The 17,787-nt window shown below is 36.5% G+C and overlaps 1 protein-coding gene across 1 annotated transcript; it reads left to right on the top strand.

The window, feature by feature from the left end:
* The first annotated feature begins 11,447 nt into the window (after positions 1-11,447).
* Positions 11,448-13,579, top strand: LOC149160223 (9-cis-epoxycarotenoid dioxygenase NCED4, chloroplastic-like). The gene has a single exon (XM_089433666.1). It carries the CDS (start codon positions 11,617-11,619, stop codon positions 13,396-13,398), a length of 1,782 nt encoding a protein of 593 aa, XP_089289792.1. The 5' UTR covers positions 11,448-11,616; the 3' UTR covers positions 13,399-13,579.
* The last annotated feature ends 4,208 nt before the right edge of the window (positions 13,580-17,787 follow it).

The following is a 17,787-nucleotide window of genomic DNA, read 5'->3' as shown; positions in this document are numbered from 1 at the left end:
ATTGGACCGGTGGTTAATAAGACATTATTGAAATGCATATAACAAGTGAAGATTTGTAGTAAATATTCAGTGGGATTTTTTAATTGGACGGAAAATCATAATATATACGCTAATAGGGCATATATTGTAATAAATTCAAGTCATTATTTTCACTTCTATTGGAATAGTGGTTAGCACAAATACCTAAGCGGCGATTATTGCTCTATGCGGTGTGTTAAATTGTGTAAAATAATTATTTATTGAGACATTTGTTGTTTTTGGGATTCAAAAATTGTTATTGATAGGGCCAATGGCATTTATTTTTTTGACCAACAATGTTAAATAACAAGATGATAAAGATGTTAGTTGGAAAATTTTGTGGGATGTTTATCTCACACATATAAGAACAAAATTACACTATTGATGTTTTCTCCAACCTGGGATATTGTTTCCAATGGGGGAGATAAATTTCTTTGCATATGATCAAGGCAAATTACATCGGAATGGGATAATCAAGATTACTTGAGTTTCTACATTTATATGATCTTGATATACAAGTTTTTATGATTAGCAAAGTCATTTTTTTTTATGTGTTTATTTTTTTCACAGTGGGAAAACCTATCATAACTCAGTGGTCAAACCAGTGGTGAGGACAATGATCTCTAGTTGTTGTTGGCAAACGCTGGGTGACTCATCACCATTATTCAAAGAAAACCATACCACTTGAAACTAGCTTTTAACCAAACAAAAACTATTTATTAGAAAAAGATTCTTCGGTGAAAATCACATGGAATCTCATTTGTCGACGCGTTTCGAACCAACTAGTGTGATAGAACCAACTATTGTGGTTCATGGTGAAGACAAATAACAAACAAATTATAAATCTAGAATATATGTATATTTTTAACTTACATTTAAGGCAATTACATACGGTGAACATCAGAATATTATGTTTTTTTGTAAACCGACTTTTTGCAATACAGGCCTGTTAGTTTTTTCTGACAAAAAGATGAAAAAAAGTAGCGTTGCCTATCGAGAACTATATACATGTAAAAAACAAATGTATTCTGTGGATATGCCAGGGTAAATTTAGGCATAGTGGGATTACTTTTGAATATTAAAAGATGGTCGCGAACAGAATGGAGTCTGCTAATTTTAGAAGAGGGCGTACTTAAGAGATGCGCCCAAGCTGGAGAGCCCGCTAATATTAGCAGGAGGCGTACGTAACACGTCCAAGTCAGCGAATCTGATAACGGCTGTTCCATAGTACTCGAGGTCACGTGGGCAGTACTACTTTGGCAGTCGTTGCGATCGAGAGAGATAAACCGCGTTGCATGCGTGCTGTCCGACTGTTTTATATGAGCGCCACGTGTATTTCACGCAGTCGGCACCGTCCGCATTTTCTTGACACGTAATGTATACAGTGGAGAAGTTTCAGCGCGCCGACAATTCAAGTATATGAAAAGACGAATGGCGCATTGGCGCCACTCGTTACATGGCGGCTAGACAAGTGGAAAAGAAAAAGATGCCTGACACTTTTAACAGCCACCTCGGACTTCCCCCACCCACGTGGAATCATACTTGGCAAAGACACAGTGGTCGTTGAACAGAGTCGCCTTCAACGTGCCAACATAAGAAAATCCGGTCAGTGAACCGGACTCGTCGAGAAATTTTCCGTCAACGTGGCCCAGAAACAATGGTTGTTTGAACGGGAGTTGTCAGTTGGCTGTGTCTCAGATTTGGCTTCTTTTCACAGAATCTGGCCGTATTAGCGTTATGAGTGGAAAACATCATATCTGTACTTCCTTTAATATTCTCTTAAACAATTATGTTGACGTGGCCGTCTACCCAATCACATAAAATAAACGACTGACAGTAATGGAGTGGATCAGATTGATGCCACCAGTTTGCAGTAGGTTAGCAAAGTAGTGGCAGTAAGATAGCGAATTTCTATATGGAGTTGTTTTTAGTGTGATTTTTTTTTTTGGAGGTTTTAGTGTTGTAACGATTTGTAGTGGATTAGTAAAATATTATTTTTTATTTTATACATTTTATTAAAATTTTGGTAAAAATTTTAAGTACAACTATTATGATTGAAGTTTTAAAAAAACTAATTAGTATATTATTATTTGAACTAACTCAATTACATCTTACAGGCAACATATGCTATAAAAAATCATGAGCGATTGTAAAAGCATTAGTCAGATATTTAAAACTTAAATCATGTCTAGAGAGTAGAGTTTCAAAATAGTGAGAATATTCCTGGAAGAATGCTATATAATTTAAAACATTGAGAATATCTAGATAAAAGGTATGTTGGAGAATCGTATAAACCAAAAAACCGCCATGACAGAATGTCAATCCTGCCACCTTTTGAGATGTTGTCTGCAATAAAAAAAGAGAAATACATGAAGCCATTTGGATCTTGAATGCCTACCTTGGAGAGAGAATCCACAACACAGTTGGACTCCCTGTAGATGTGGGCGATCGTGAAGCTCTGAAACTTACGCAACAGGTGTCTGATCCACTCTCGCCACCCCCGAAGGTCGGGTGGATCGAATGCAGATGTGCCCAGGAAGCCATCAATGATGGTCTTAGAATCCCCATATATGTTTATGTTCAAGATATTATTGATAGTGCAAATCAAAGTAGTCCCCAAAAGGAAATTATCTCAACTTTGGTATTTGAGCCCCTCCCACCCTTCTAGTGCAGCTTGTAATATGAGAGTGCATCAATACGGAGCCAAGCCCCACATCTACACAGACCCTGTTGGGAAACACCATCAAAATATCTAGTTGGTAAAGTGATGTGTGGTGAAGTGAATCTTTTGGACATGTCCTTGATGTCCACACACTACATAGAAATATAGTCGAACCATGAGAGGACCTTTGAAACAATGGAGTGAGTGCTGATCGACACCCCTCGGAAAATGTAGTGGTTGTGGGCTTTCTGAATCTCCCAGAAAGTGAATAATGGGATGTAGGCTTGAATACCCACCCCGGATGCTCCCCATCTCAGACAATGTTCGATAGATAGAAATGTGGTGGAGGGTAACCTGCAAAAAGACAATATAATAGACCAAATGTGTAAAGCAGTTTTACAGTGAATGAGAAGATGGATTACCGATTCTGCCCCCTCATGGCACATAATGCAGCAGCCTGGTCCAGAGAAGCCTTGTTTACATAAGTTGTCCCAAGTAAGGATACGATTTCTCCAAACCAACCAACAAAAAAGTATAATTTTGAGAGGAGCGTGGGATTTCCAGATAGGGAGAAACCAGGACCGAGGAGAGTAAGAAGTATTAATATGTGAGAAAAAACAATAATAGTCAGATACTACCACCGAGTGTTGTATGAGCTTGCCCCCCCAAGTGAGGTAGTCACCACCAGGGCAATGACAAAGACCAACATTTCTCAGACATTTGACAAAGTGAGATCATTGTTGGGCCAAATTCCTCATCAATCCAATCTGTGAAGCATCTCGCCAAACTGGAAATGGTCCTTGCCATTCTGATATAATCTATCCCAATAAAAACAACCACGCTAATGATTCATTGATTTGTCTATAGTAAATGTCCCCTGGGACAAGAATCCACATCCACACCCAATATATCATTCCTTTCAATCATGATCTTGTTGTTGCCCCCAAAGGTTCGCTTAATACGCTGAAGGAACAAATGTTTTGATTTCTAGAAATTGTGCCATATATACGATCCACCTATGATACCTATTTCACCCTCGCGGATCCAGAGAGAGATAGGTTTTTATTTTAAGTTTTTGAAATGAAATATTTGATGTAATATGTTAGTGTTAGAGAGGGCTCTCCACATAGACTTTATAATAAGGGATTTTCGAAAAATATTTGTGATGAGAGTGCCCCACCCATCAAGGTCGCGGGGCCTGGCTATGTCGGCCTATTTAACCAGGTGAAGCTTACCATCTCCCATAAAACCAAACCATAAGAAGCGAGCCATTATCGATTATATTTCAGTAATAGCAAGAGAGGAAAAGTAAATAAGTGCATCCAATAGATGGCCAACTATTGGAGTATAGATTGGACGAAGGTGAAGCGACCACCCAGAGATAGAGCTTGATGAGTCAATTTCGTTAGCTTGTTATGAAATTTCTGGAGCAGCCAAGACCAATCCTAGAAACGGTAGTTATTAAGCCTCAATCTGTAGCCCAAGTATGTAAAACCATCCTGAAGGGGTTTGGAGTCGACCCCAAATGTAGCAGCAATAATACAGATCTCATTTGTGTCTCCAAATGAATATAAGAGCACAAACGTTTTTCCATTTGAAATCAAACCAGATGCAAGACCATAACGTCGGAATAAGTGAAATAGAGTTTCCCATTGTGACAACCACAACATCCCAAAAGTCAAAATATCATCAACGAAAAATAAGTGAGTGACGCAAACCTCACGACATATCTGAATGCCCCTAAAAGTGCCACTTGATTTAGCTAGTTGGATCTTCTAACTGGTCCCATCCATGATAAGAATGAACAATAAAGGTGATAGAGAACTACCTTGATGTAATTCCTAACCCACCATGAAGAACTTGGTAAAAAAACCATTAATTGTTATGACACTCGAAAGGATGTTTTAAGTATTAAAATTTAACATTTAACACTATTAATAATAAAAAATATATATTCAATATAAATAATAAATTAAATATTTTAATGTATAAATTAATTATAAAATATTCAAAGTTATATATATATATATGAGAGATGTACTAGTGTTTAATGTAGAGTTCACATGTCATTTAAAAAATTATTAACAATTAAAAAGTATTTTAATGATTATTATTGCATGGGGTTGGCAATTGTCATGTTATGAAGTAATAATAATTATCTCTATATATTAAAAAATAAAATGTAATTAAAACTAAAAAAATCTAATGAAATAAAAGTTGAAAAATTCTTATGACTAAAACATTTAAATGATTATTGTGCTATTCAATACAAGGGAGATGTGTAATGAAGATGGATCAAAATTAATTATATATATATATATATATATATATATATATATATATATATATATATATATATAATATTAACTCTAATTTTATCATCCTTGGAGGGATCAAATTCCTTTTTGGGATGAAGGACACTTGTTACAACTAATTTCTTCTCTATTCAAAACAGGGTTAACATGTGTCATTTAAAAAAATATTAATAACAATATTAATATTCCTTATTTTTCCCATAAAGACAATATGAGTGTTTGAGACTCACAATGCCAAGGGGTTATAATAGCAATAATGCAAAGGGGTTATAGTGGCAACAATGGGATGTGATTTCTAGTGGCGTGACTATAGTGTATTATAGTTACCAATCCTCCTTCTTAAAATAAATAAATAAATAAATTATTATTAAAGAAACACCTATATATATATATATATATATATATATATATATATATCTTATAGGGCTTGATGTATTACTCAACATAAGGGAGATGTGTATGGAGAGAGAGAGAGAGAGAGAGAGAGAGAGAGAGAGAACTTATATGCACCACAAATAAAGGGGGGTTGAAGGGGGGCTACAACCCCCCAGTTGGGGGAATACAAGGGGGTGTTAGTGCCCCTGTGTGGGGTTCGGGGTAGCGTCTCAAAATATTTTTTTTGATGGTTTTCCCATGGTTTTGCACATGGTTTTATGCATGATGGTTTTGTCCATGGTTTTGTAGATTTGGTCAAAGGAACTATGATTTTGATTTAATCCAAGCTTAATGGATTGAGGTTTTGACATGTATATTGAAAGGAATATAATGAAAAATCAATATGGTTTTGTTGGTTTCTTTGTGTATATTTTATGTTCTCACCATTGCATATTTTATATTTTTTTTAAGAATTCATTTGTTGGGATTATCATCCCTCCCTAGGTTAGAACATGTCTAGGATACTCACTAGGTTTGCAAGGTTTTCGCTAACCTACTTACTACCCAAAAACTAATTGTTAGATTTATTAGTCGAGAAACGTGCCACATACATTGTCAAGCGATCTTGACATCTATGTTAAAAGAATTGTTTAACTATTATAGCATTTTAGATCCATTTTAATCATATTGATCCTTTTTATTTGATTAATATTAATTGCATATAAATTTAAATCTAACAAATTTCATATTATAATTATAATTAATCACAATTCACAATGGCCTTGAATGTTCTTAAAATAAGAGTAAAATGAATTCTATATGTAACATGTTATTACAAGATATCTCACATTTCAAATAATAAAGTTCACAGGCCTATATCCAAGCCTTCAAGCAAGCAACAATTGAAGTAGGGGTATAACCCATAAAAACATTGGGGTATTTTAGTTCACATTATTTACTTTTGTAAAGGTTCACAGGCCTATGTCCAACCCTTCAAGCAAGCAATAATTGAAGTAGGGGTGTAACCCATAAAAACATTGGGGTATTTTAGTTCACATTATTTACTTTTGTAAAGGTTTCTATTTCTTTTATTTAATAGTAAAGAGGAGAGATATTTGATTTCAAATTAAGCTTGAACCTTATGCATTTTAAGGAATGTTTCTTTTCTATTGGACCCTTGATTTTGATCTAAATATGGGAATATTAATTGTCCCTGTATGGGTCAAGTTTATGCATCTCTCTATTATCTATTTGAGATGAAGTTGCTTTAAAGATTATTGGAGATAAGTTGGCTCACTATATCAACCAAGCTAAGATAATAGGGAATATTTATTCTTATGTCATTATTTGTTTGGAAGTGGATTTAGAAAGGCTCGAGCTTCTAAAAGAAATTCAACTCAATATGGAGGGATAGAGTTATCTTCAGGCCCTTGATTACTGTTAAATTCCATTTCAGTGTAACTATTGCCATTAGTATGGTTACTCTGTAAAAGGATACCCAAGTATGCAAGAATTTATACCCCTTTTGAAATAAGGTTCATCCTCCCAAAACAATAATTAACAATAATTACTTAAACTAGTATCCAAAAGGTGCAAGAAGAAACAACCCAAGGTTTATCAACCTACAAAGAGATATCAATCAAGATCATTCAATCCAACCAATAACACATTTGAATTCCTTGAAGATGAAAAGAAAGTTGATAAGGAAAAGGCATACTCAAATTAAAAGACTCATTTAGGTACATCAATCAAAGTTCAAATTGGAATAGAGAATTCAACTCCATGTATTTCATAAGAGACTCCATCTAAGGTATCAATAACTCCTTAGGAGAACAACCCAAAAGTAGGCAAGGAGGAGTCAGAAGAAGAAAATGATGAAGGGGAAGAAAAACACTCTAAGAGTTCTAGTTCCCCTTCCTTTGTAGAAGTTTTGAGAATAGATTAACATCCCTATCCTCCATAGACAATGGTAAGTAAATCAAACCAAGAAGAAAGAAACAAGGAGAAGGAATCAAACATTATTTGCATTATATTGTGAAGGAAACAAACTTTGGACTTTTCCATGCTTAGTGCAGGGAGAATTCTATATGTTCTTTATGCACCATCATATGTTAGAAATTTATTAGAATTTATTCATGTACTTAGGAAATGGTTAGTCGTAGTCATGGTAGGAAAATGGTAGATTTTGTAAGCTTATGCATTGCATCTAAAGATGTTTTTTACAACCTAGTATAGAGGGAGATGTGTATTTATTTCCATGCTCAACATGGAGTTGACATGTAACATTTTACAAAACAAAGTAATTGAAAATAAAAAAATTACTTATTATAAGGGAGATCCAAAGTTATGATCTTATATGAAGAAATAGGCTCAAAGGCATTACATGGATCACATGCAGGAATTGAACATGGAAGGGGAGTAAAACAACATTTCTACCAACCACCCCAACTACATTGAATTAACAAATCCAAAGTTAAGATGGGTAGATATAACCACCCCAACTACATCAAATTAAAAAATCCAGAATTAATATTTTTTAATTCGATGTAGCTCGGTGGTTATATATGTGTGTGTCTTAACTCTGGATTTTTCAATTGGATGTAGTTGGGAGAAATGTTGTTTCACTCCCCACCCATACCCATGTTCAATTGAGTTTACCCCGAGTGTTTGGGAGGAATGATTGTTATCCTCCCCATCTAGATTCAATTCCCACAAGTGACATGTTGAGCTCATATAGAGTATACATATTGTTGCAATAGCTTCGAGCCTTATTGTTGAATGACCTTAAACCTTGAAGAATATCTTACCCTTTTCCTACAAGGACTAAATTTTTGAAAGTGCAAATCTTATTTTAATGGTTAAGAATCTTGTTACATATTTTTTAAATGAATATCTATTTAAATTATATATAATCAATAATCATTTAATATGCAATTATAATTTAGTTATTTTAATGATTTTTTTATTACTTTAATTAAATTTTTATAATTTTTTAGTTTTGACAATATAAAATGTATCAGCTAATTAAAAAATACTAAATAACAATATACATTCAAATGAAGATCAACTGAGATGAAGTCATTAAGAATAAGGACAGTATATTTTCTTATATAAAACTAAAAATATAAAATATAAAATAAGAATTTAAATTGACATGATAAAGAAATAATAATTTAAAAAAAATTGACTCAATTTATATTATTTAATATTTCAAAATAAAAATAAAATAGTATTTAAAACATGTTTTTACTTTATATTTACTTTTATATAAAGTAAAAATATTAAATTATTTAATTAACAATATGTATGGACAAATTTAACATCACACTTGTGAAAAAAAATGTTTCACAATCTTTTTTTATTTTAATTAACAAAATTATAAAGTTCGTTATAAACTCTGATATTGAGTTACTGGTTCAATTTTCCATCTTATTTGAGTGTTATTCTTGATCATGACCATGATATAACCTCATCATTTTTAAATTTATGAAAAATATATATACAATTAAAACAACATCATTGACTATAAAAAAATACAATTATGTTTTTAAATAAAATTAAAAATATATAATATAAATTTTAAAATAACCATTTACATTAACGAGTGAAATTTAATTTTTATATAAAATTAAAATAGATTTAAAAATAAATATAGGACCCTTTTCCCACTCATTTCAAATCTGGAATAAACAATTTAATCCAAATACATTAAAATATATTCTTCCAATATATAATTTTTCGACAATATTTGATATGTCAAATTTAATTACAAATTAAAAAAATAAATTTATTTATATCAAGGTTATTTTTAATTTCAATCCATTCCAATGAAATTTAATTATGATTATGGTAAAGTTTCAATCATTTCTATTAAACTTAAAGCTGAGTAAGAACTAAATCCCAAATAAGCAAACCTAACAAATACCTTACACTTTTACACAATATTAAACACTATTTTAGGTAGGCATATTCATTTTAAAAAGATGTTGACGCGTTGCTAGGTGTATTAATTTGAAAAAACATAACATGTTCGACGCGTTGCATATGGAACAACACATGGCTTGTTTGCAGAGTTTCATAACTCAACAACAGTTATATTAATATTCTTTTATACATTTTTTTTCCCATAAATATTTGTGTAAATAAAATTTGATCTACTCATTTAATATAATTATAAATTAAATTACTATTTTTAAAGTGAGTTCGTAATTTTTCAATCTTTATATACATTTCTCTCTTTTTAATTTTCTAAATAATATAAAATTTGAAATTTTATAAAATATAAAGTTATACTACTCTAACATAATTTTGAATTTGGTTTCTTGTAAATTTTTTTTTTTTTTTTTAAATATCTATTTGATGCCCATTTGAAGTTCGTTTTTTGTCCCCAAAAAAAAAAAATGGTATTTAATGCTGGGATAGCATTGTTTATACGAATGGTTGTAGGCGTTGTAATTATACGTAGTTTATGATAATGGTTCACTCTAAAACAAAAGAGTCACACTGACTGTTTAAAAAAAAATTAAACAATCTTAGTTACAATGAGAAAAGTTTGGATAGTCAAATGATCCACATTGTTAAGATATTTTAAACTTTAACTAATATAGTGTTATAGTATTAGAAATATATAGTGTCATAGCATTAGAAGAGAGTTTGGTTTAAAAAAAAGTTTCAATAGTCACTTTAATCATAATCAAATTTGAGTATGAGATTTTTTTATGGAGAATATTTATATAGAAATTTTTTCTTATAATGATTAGATGGGTGCTTTAAAACTTTGCTACTTGGTGAGCTAAGTAGATTTCTATTATGAAATGTAACAATACATACAGATAGGTATCTTAATTTAAGATATATCATAGATAAAAAATTTGAAGTTAAAAGTTTTAAATATTATAAATATTTGAGGAAGTGTTTGTTTTTCTAGGGATTTAATTTGTTTTAATATATGATAGTCATTTTATATGTGTACATGCAACATACTTTAAGTCTAGCTTGAGAATACAAGGAATTATATATCTCTCAAATTGAGCAATAACTATTGAAATGTTTTCATAAAAAATCATCTTAACTTTAAATTTATCATAAGTTAAGATAAGCCAATTCACTTAAAATGAACACATTTTCAAAAATAATAATAATAATAATTAAAAAAATTACCATGTATCTAATAAATCCAAAAATAAGTAAATCTAATAATATATGTATGTAGATAGTTATCATAATACAAAACACGGATCCTCTAGATGCACTTTGATGGGTTCATGCACCTACACAACAATACTCTCCAAAATATTGCTATAATTATCAAATGGTTAAGAGAGCTCAGATTTAGTTGTGTAAACCACTTTAGAAATTGAAATGCTCAGTGAAATCAAGACTGTTATCTTGGTGCCGCTCCTTAAGAACAAAGTGCACACATGAGACAATTTGCAGAAAAAAAACAAACATAGGCCTGGTTGGTGTATCCTATGCAAAAATTCAGAAAAATCTAGTTTTCCATCTGTTCTTAAGTTATCCTTTTATTATCAAAATTTGGGAGGCCAAGCTAAGTTTACCAAAGTCTGGAATGAGATAAGTATGCTAGAAGCTTGGCAAAATTGGTGGAACTCAGCATAAGATGAAAACTTGAGATCATCACATGAATTTGTACCTTCAAGAATTTTGGGGACTCTCGTTTTCTGAAATTTTTGCGCCCTAAAATCGATTATCAGTGGAGATTAACTACGAGAGCAGCGAGCATGGAAGAGGCCGCCGCTCATTTTTGCGATTAGTCGAGTCCAAGGTGGCCAATCGTAGAACCGTCCTACCAATGAGCAACTGGCGGTCACGTCGCCGTATACAGTTCCGGACTCGCTCCGCCATGTGGCGACCGACGAATTGTATAATGACTATCGAAAATCGTATACAGCTCAGGAGTCGTGTCGCCATGTGGCGATCAAACAAACAAACGATTGAAGGTGCTTGCTGTTCAAACATCTGAATGGAAGCCACATGTTTTCACGTCGTTTTCTTGCAAGAGAATGATATATACAGCGCATCGGTTTTCGAAGCAACCGACGAAGATCAGAAGGAATTCTAGGCTGTGAGGGAAGGGCTTTCACGATTTCTCAGAAAAGATATATAATAGAGACACTCCATCTGGAGCTGCTGAAAGATAGAAGCCATTGAATGGTTTTATAGTTGATGCATAATTAAGCAGAAGTTTTGATAGAGGAAGTTAAGTTGCAGTATTGTTGATATTTAATGGCTTTCTGCTGTAAATCGGTTCTTGGCGAGAATGCGACTCGAACTGTGCTCACTACTGGAGAAAGTGGAAGGCGGGAGATACCTTCGGCAATGCGGAAAACTATGGTTTCCGTGGATTCGAAGCTGAAAACGTCGGCTGCATTAGAATTGCCGGTTTCGACTCCTGTGAAGACGAAACCTGCTTTTCAAGAAGTGGAAAAGGGTGCAAAGTGGAACCCTCTCCAGAAGCTGGCGGCCGCAGTTCTTGATGCGGCGGAGGAAACCCTGGTTCGTCCGCTTGAGAAGCAACGCCCGTTGCCCAACACATCCGACCCAGCGGTTCAACTGTGCGGCAACTTCGCGCCGGTGCCGGAAACGCCAGTCCAGCACGACCTGGAGGTCGAGGGCCGGGTACCGGAGTGCTTAGATGGAGTTTACGTCCGCAATGGCGCGAATCCCCGGTTCGAACCCCGCGGTGGCCACCATTTATTTGACGGCGATGGAATGATACATGCCGTGACGCTGAGACACGGGAAGGCTAGTTACAGTTGCCGGTTCACGGAGACCGAAAGGCTCGTTAGCGAGGAGCGGGCGGGGCGGAGCTTTTACCCGAAGCCCATCGGGCAACTCCACGGCCACGGCGGGCTGGTGCGCCTGCTGCTGCATGGTGCCCGGGGGCTCTGCGGGCTGGTCAACACCGGGAAGGGCATGGGCGTGGCTAATGCCGGGCTGGCGTTCTTTAACGGCCGTCTGCTCGCTATGTCCGAAGACGATCTCCCGTATGCCGTCAGGGTGACGGGCGACGGCGAACTGGTGACGGCGGGCAGGTTCGATTTCGACGGGCAGCTTCAGGGGTCCTCATCGGTCACCGCGCACCCCAGCATTGACCCCGAGACGGGCGAGCTTTTCGTGCTCAGCTACAACGTCGTCCGACGGCCGCACCTACGTTACTTCCACTTCAACCGCGATGGCACAACCTTTGGACCCCCCGTCGACATCAACATCCGACATCCTACAATGGTGCACGACTTCGCTGTTACGAAGCGCCACATCATCGTTCCAGATCAGCAAATGATCTTCAACATCTTCCGCATGTTCGTCGGAGGATCGCCGGTTTTGTGTGACAGGGAGAAGATCCCGCGCTTCGGCGTCATGCCGAGAAACGACACGGACGACGGAAGGATGACGTGGATTGACGTCCCCGGCTGCTTCTGCTTCCATCTGTGGAATGCCTGGGAGGATCCCGACACCAACGAGGTTGTCGTTGTCGGATCCTGCATGACGCCACCCGACGGAATCTTCAACGAATATCCCGACAAACGGCCCCTGAGAAGCATCTTGTCGGAAATAAGACTGAACCTGACAACCGGCGCCTCCGCCAGAACTGAGATTTTTCCGGGCCTAAACCTGGAGGCTGGGCAGATCAACAGAAGCTACGTCGGTCGACGCTCACGCTACGCTTATATGGCCATCGCGGAGCCGTGGCCCAGGGTATCCGGAATCGCCAAGGTCAACTTGGAGTCTAGGGAAATCGTGGCCAAGTTTCTCTTCGACGAAGGTTGCTACGGAGGGGAGCCATACTTCGTCGCTCGCTCTCCTCCTACTCCTTCCGCAGAGGACGACGGCTACGTGATGTCTTTCGTGAACAACGAGAATACGGGAAAATCGGAGTTCGTGATCCTGGACGCCAGGACCCCGGGCCTCGACGTCGTGGCCTCCGTCAAACTGCCCTCCCGGGTGCCCTACGGCTTCCATGGTACGTTTATAACTGGCGACGAGCTCGCGCTTCAGCGTGTGTAGGACCTCACAGTTTCCGTTGGACATGTAAACAGCGCCCGATTATAAAGTTTGAATATTTTTCATTTTCTGATTTAATCTAAACCCAATGGAGGATGTATGATCCGGTGAATCTCATTATGAACATCAAAAGTCTTAAGGTAAGATTTGATAGTTGACCTTTAAAATCATGATTAATACAGCTATTTATTAATTGAAAGCATTGAACTAACACGAACAATTCGGTGTGAAACCTTATTGATTTTCATACGTGATAAAGTCACACTATTCATCAGTCTTTTGTCTCATAATTTCAAGTATAGTATATATTTAAAATCATTTCACACAAAAATTAAACACACATATAAGTATTGATTTAAAATTAATCTCACAATCAAGCAATTGCAATTAGACACCTTATATAAAGAATATTATTCAATATGCCCAAAATAAGTAAGAGTTAAATTTCCAACACCCTTTTCTAAAAATCTCTAACACCTTCTCTTAAAGAGTACTTGTCTTTGATATTTTTGTCGAGGAAAGTTTTGCATTTCTAGTCATGGTCAAAATCATGTAGAGTAAACTCATCAAGTTGTCTCATAACCTTCCTAAAGGTATAGTTGGCAAGTTGGATTCTCATGTTCCACTCTTGAAAATCTCCCCAGTTCAATTATAATGAATTGAACATCCACAAGTAGCTGCATAACCTCACTGGGGGATCCATCTCTGTTGCTATACATATTTGTTCATTTGTGGTAATATAATCTTGTTTAGTAGATTTTCGAAAACACAGGTCCAATATAAGATTGTATTATATGCATTACTTGCTTGGAAGAACAAAACACTAACTTGGGAAAAATTAATAAAAAGAGATATGTATGGACCTAGTCAATGTGCACTGTGCATGATGGAAACAAAAAGCAATTATCATATCCTATTGCATGGTATGGTTCACGACCTCATACTTTTTTACTTTCACTCACATGGTTCATGACTCAATTGATTCTCATTTGATGTGGTGGAGTGGGAGAACCAAAGAACAATTGGCCATTCCCCTTGTAGTTTTTGGGAAATCTAGAAGGCCATAAATTCCATTATATTTGATGGCTTGTATCTTAATATAGAATATATTGTGAACAATATTGTATTCTTGATGAAGCCTTTGATGTAGAAACAAATAGTGGTTAAAGCAATTGACTCCAGGAAATTTGCTTTGCATATCTCTTACCTTGCTGGTTATTTTGATGGAGCTATACAAGGTGGATCATGAAGATGTGGCGCATGGCTTCACATAAATTTAGAACAATAATATAAAATATTTTGGTCTGGTGGGAATGGCACAAACATGCTTGCTGAATCCATCACCGAATCAATCGCTCTATAAGGTTTACTGATCTGAAAATGGGTCACTTAGGTTTCTTGTCTAACTTACAAGAACCTCTCCCACTTCCAAAGCTTAAATATTCCCAAGTCTTTATGATTAACCAATGCGGAATTAAATATGTGCTTGAAAATAATGGGTTATGCTTATGTTTGTTTAAAATGTTTATGTGCTGTAAATGATTTTGTTTAAACTAATATAAAGCATATAATAGTGAACAATGCAGCAACAAGCATCACACATAAAACAACAAATTAATCCAAAACTCTTGGGCTACATCTCCTTGAGCTCTAGTCAATTCGACTGGGCTCTCGGGATTATGGCAAAGTCCTTTTACAAGCTCTTCAGTGCAACTCCATTGTTTACACAAAAATGATGGGCTCAAAACACCATCTCTCCATGGCTTTGAAGCTTTCAGCTTTCTGGCTCTCGGCTCTCACTCTAGCTCTCGACTCTAGCTCTCTGCAAATGACAGCTCTCAGGTTTTTCACCTGACTTCCAAGTGACTCCACTCAGCTGCTCTGCACATTAGCTCTGCGTTCTCTTTTCCTTCCCTTTCTGCACTGCTCTCTTTTGCCTTAGCTTCTTGCTTTGGCTTAGCCTCCTATTTTTTTTCTTAGCTGCGCCTTCACTCTCTGCTTACGCTCTCCTGTCTCTATCATTCTGTGGCGTTTAAGCCAATCGGCGTTGTCTGTTCGTTTTCCTCTTCTGGGCTCTCTGGTTCCTGGCCTTTGTCGGCTCAAACCCCCCTCTGAGCGCTAGCAATCATTGCTAAACACCTTCAAGGATGGTGCGGCCACCTGTTCTTTAACAGAAGGAACCATTGGCACTTGAAATCCCCAGAAACAGTCGTTCCCTATTTACACAGAGAAACATTGTAAAACACGGGAAAATTAGCCAATCTGCCATTTATTGAACCTGAAATATCATTAAATCCGCCCTAGAATCTTATCGGGTTCGCCTGCAATCGCTATTGCAAGTCGCAAGTGTTCCTGTGCCGAGGTTTCCTTTGTATTTGAAAAATACATTAAAACACGGGAAATCCCGACACAATGGCTCATACCGGACTTGAAATAATATACAGCTGCATTTATAACCCTTTTGGGTTGGTTTCATCGCATCTGCGCATTCCCTTTGGATTTCGTTTATTTAACGAAAACACAAATTTACATTGAATAACTCCTTTTTATAGAACTCAAAATATATATATTTGGGGCGATAAGACCCGTCAGGTCCAGTTTTATCACAAGTTGCATATATATATATATATATATATATATATATATATGGCCTCGCTCCTCTGTATGGTCGCGATGCGACATGTTGCAATCGCATATCGCAAAGTCTTGGGGTCTTTCCATATGGCATGGCCTATGCCGACGCCGATCTGTCGACGTTGATATCGGCGATCGCAATATCGCTCGACCCGGGGTCCCGCCTTAAGTCCCATGCCATTACCGATGTCGATCTGCCGATTTCGGTGATCGCACTGTCGCATCGGCCTGGTCCTTATGTTATGTCGCATATCTGCCTCCGACCCGATATGTCGGGGATCAGCAATCAGGGGTTTCTCCCCTTTACGCTTAAGTCCGCTCTTTTGTCCCTGGTCTGATGCGATTTACCTTTATAAGGGTTTTTTTCCCATTTTGGAGGATTTTTCCTCTTTTTCTAAAGAACACAGAGCATCTTCTTTCTATGATAACTTCTGCACCCTAAGTCCATTTTTGCCCATTCAAGTTGTAGTAGGTTCAGAATGAAAAGATTTCTGCAATGGGGCTATTTACAGGAACTTCCTTGGACTTTCATTTTCCTCAATGAGGAACACTTAGACTTAGGAATCTATCCAAAATCCATTTTGGATCACGCCTTCCCACCAAAAGAACTTTTGGTCTCCAAAAGACTGATATACTGATCTGAACAGTACCTGAGAGTAACAAAACCCTCTTCTTTCAGCCTCCATACACTTGTCTTGCATAGTGCCTCTGAACCAAAGCCTTTGACCACTTTCCTCACTTGATGTGTTGGTCCTCCTGGGAAGAGCTGTCTTCTTCTTTGCCTTCCTGCAAAACTCCTGCTTAGATGGTCACAGAAGGTAGTTTGAACTTCTCTACCTTGATCATTTATCCAAGGTGACTCAAACAAATGTGAAGTACACCTGCTCCACAAAAATTTCATTTGTACCTATTTGAAAAGCTGTCAGCAACAACTGTTAACAACAACAGAAATACAGACCACAATTGGAAGGGCTAAACTCCTGCTCCAACAAAAGAAACAGATTTCACATCTTGTGAACACCTACATGTCTTACTTCTACATACAAATGATGGACTAGACAACAAGCCCTCAAAACATGCCTTTCAAACAAATGACCCTTCAAGTCAAGCATGTAGAAAAAGACCATTAGGACTCTTTTCAAAAGATGAAACATTTCATCACTATCTCCATCTTGGAGACCAAGTCAACATTACATCACATATATGTCAAAGCAATCAATACTACAAGTTAATCACACATACATGTTCAAATACAAGGAAAACATAAACATCCTTGTGTTCATGCATATCATGCTTATGCATGCATTTCATCCTTCAACTTTCACTTAAGCACATTGTACTTTCGAAGCTGAAATGAAATATAATGTTGCAGCAACAAAGTGAGTCTCCTACTCAACTTTTCCCATTCACCATCTTGGTAGAAACCTGCAACTTGCATCTCATCAACAAAGAAATTCAAATAGATGCAACAATAGACATGCAAACTTAATTGGAGAAGAACTCTAACCATTTTTTACCAATCCATTTCAAAGGTCCTTCCTTTTTCTGCACATCAACATCAACATGTGAATCATCTTGAGACACATCATTCATGGAAACTTCCTTTCCATTTCTGCCATCTTCTCTTTCCACCTTCTTCTTCAGCTTTTGTGGAAGCATTGTTGGATTCAGAGTCCAACACCTTTCAGCAAGATGCCCTTGCTTATGGAAGTAAGTGCAACATATGTGCATCCTCTTGACAGCATGATTTGCCTTGTC

The sequence above is a fragment of the Pinus tabuliformis genome, chromosome 5_2 (genome assembly GCF_031772625.1).
Source record: "Pinus tabuliformis cultivar Carrire ecotype Pingquan chromosome 5_2, CPIR1, whole genome shotgun sequence".
Taxonomy (NCBI): Eukaryota; Viridiplantae; Streptophyta; class Pinopsida; order Pinales; family Pinaceae; genus Pinus; species Pinus tabuliformis.
This window is presented reverse-complemented; position numbering and strand designations above follow the sequence as displayed.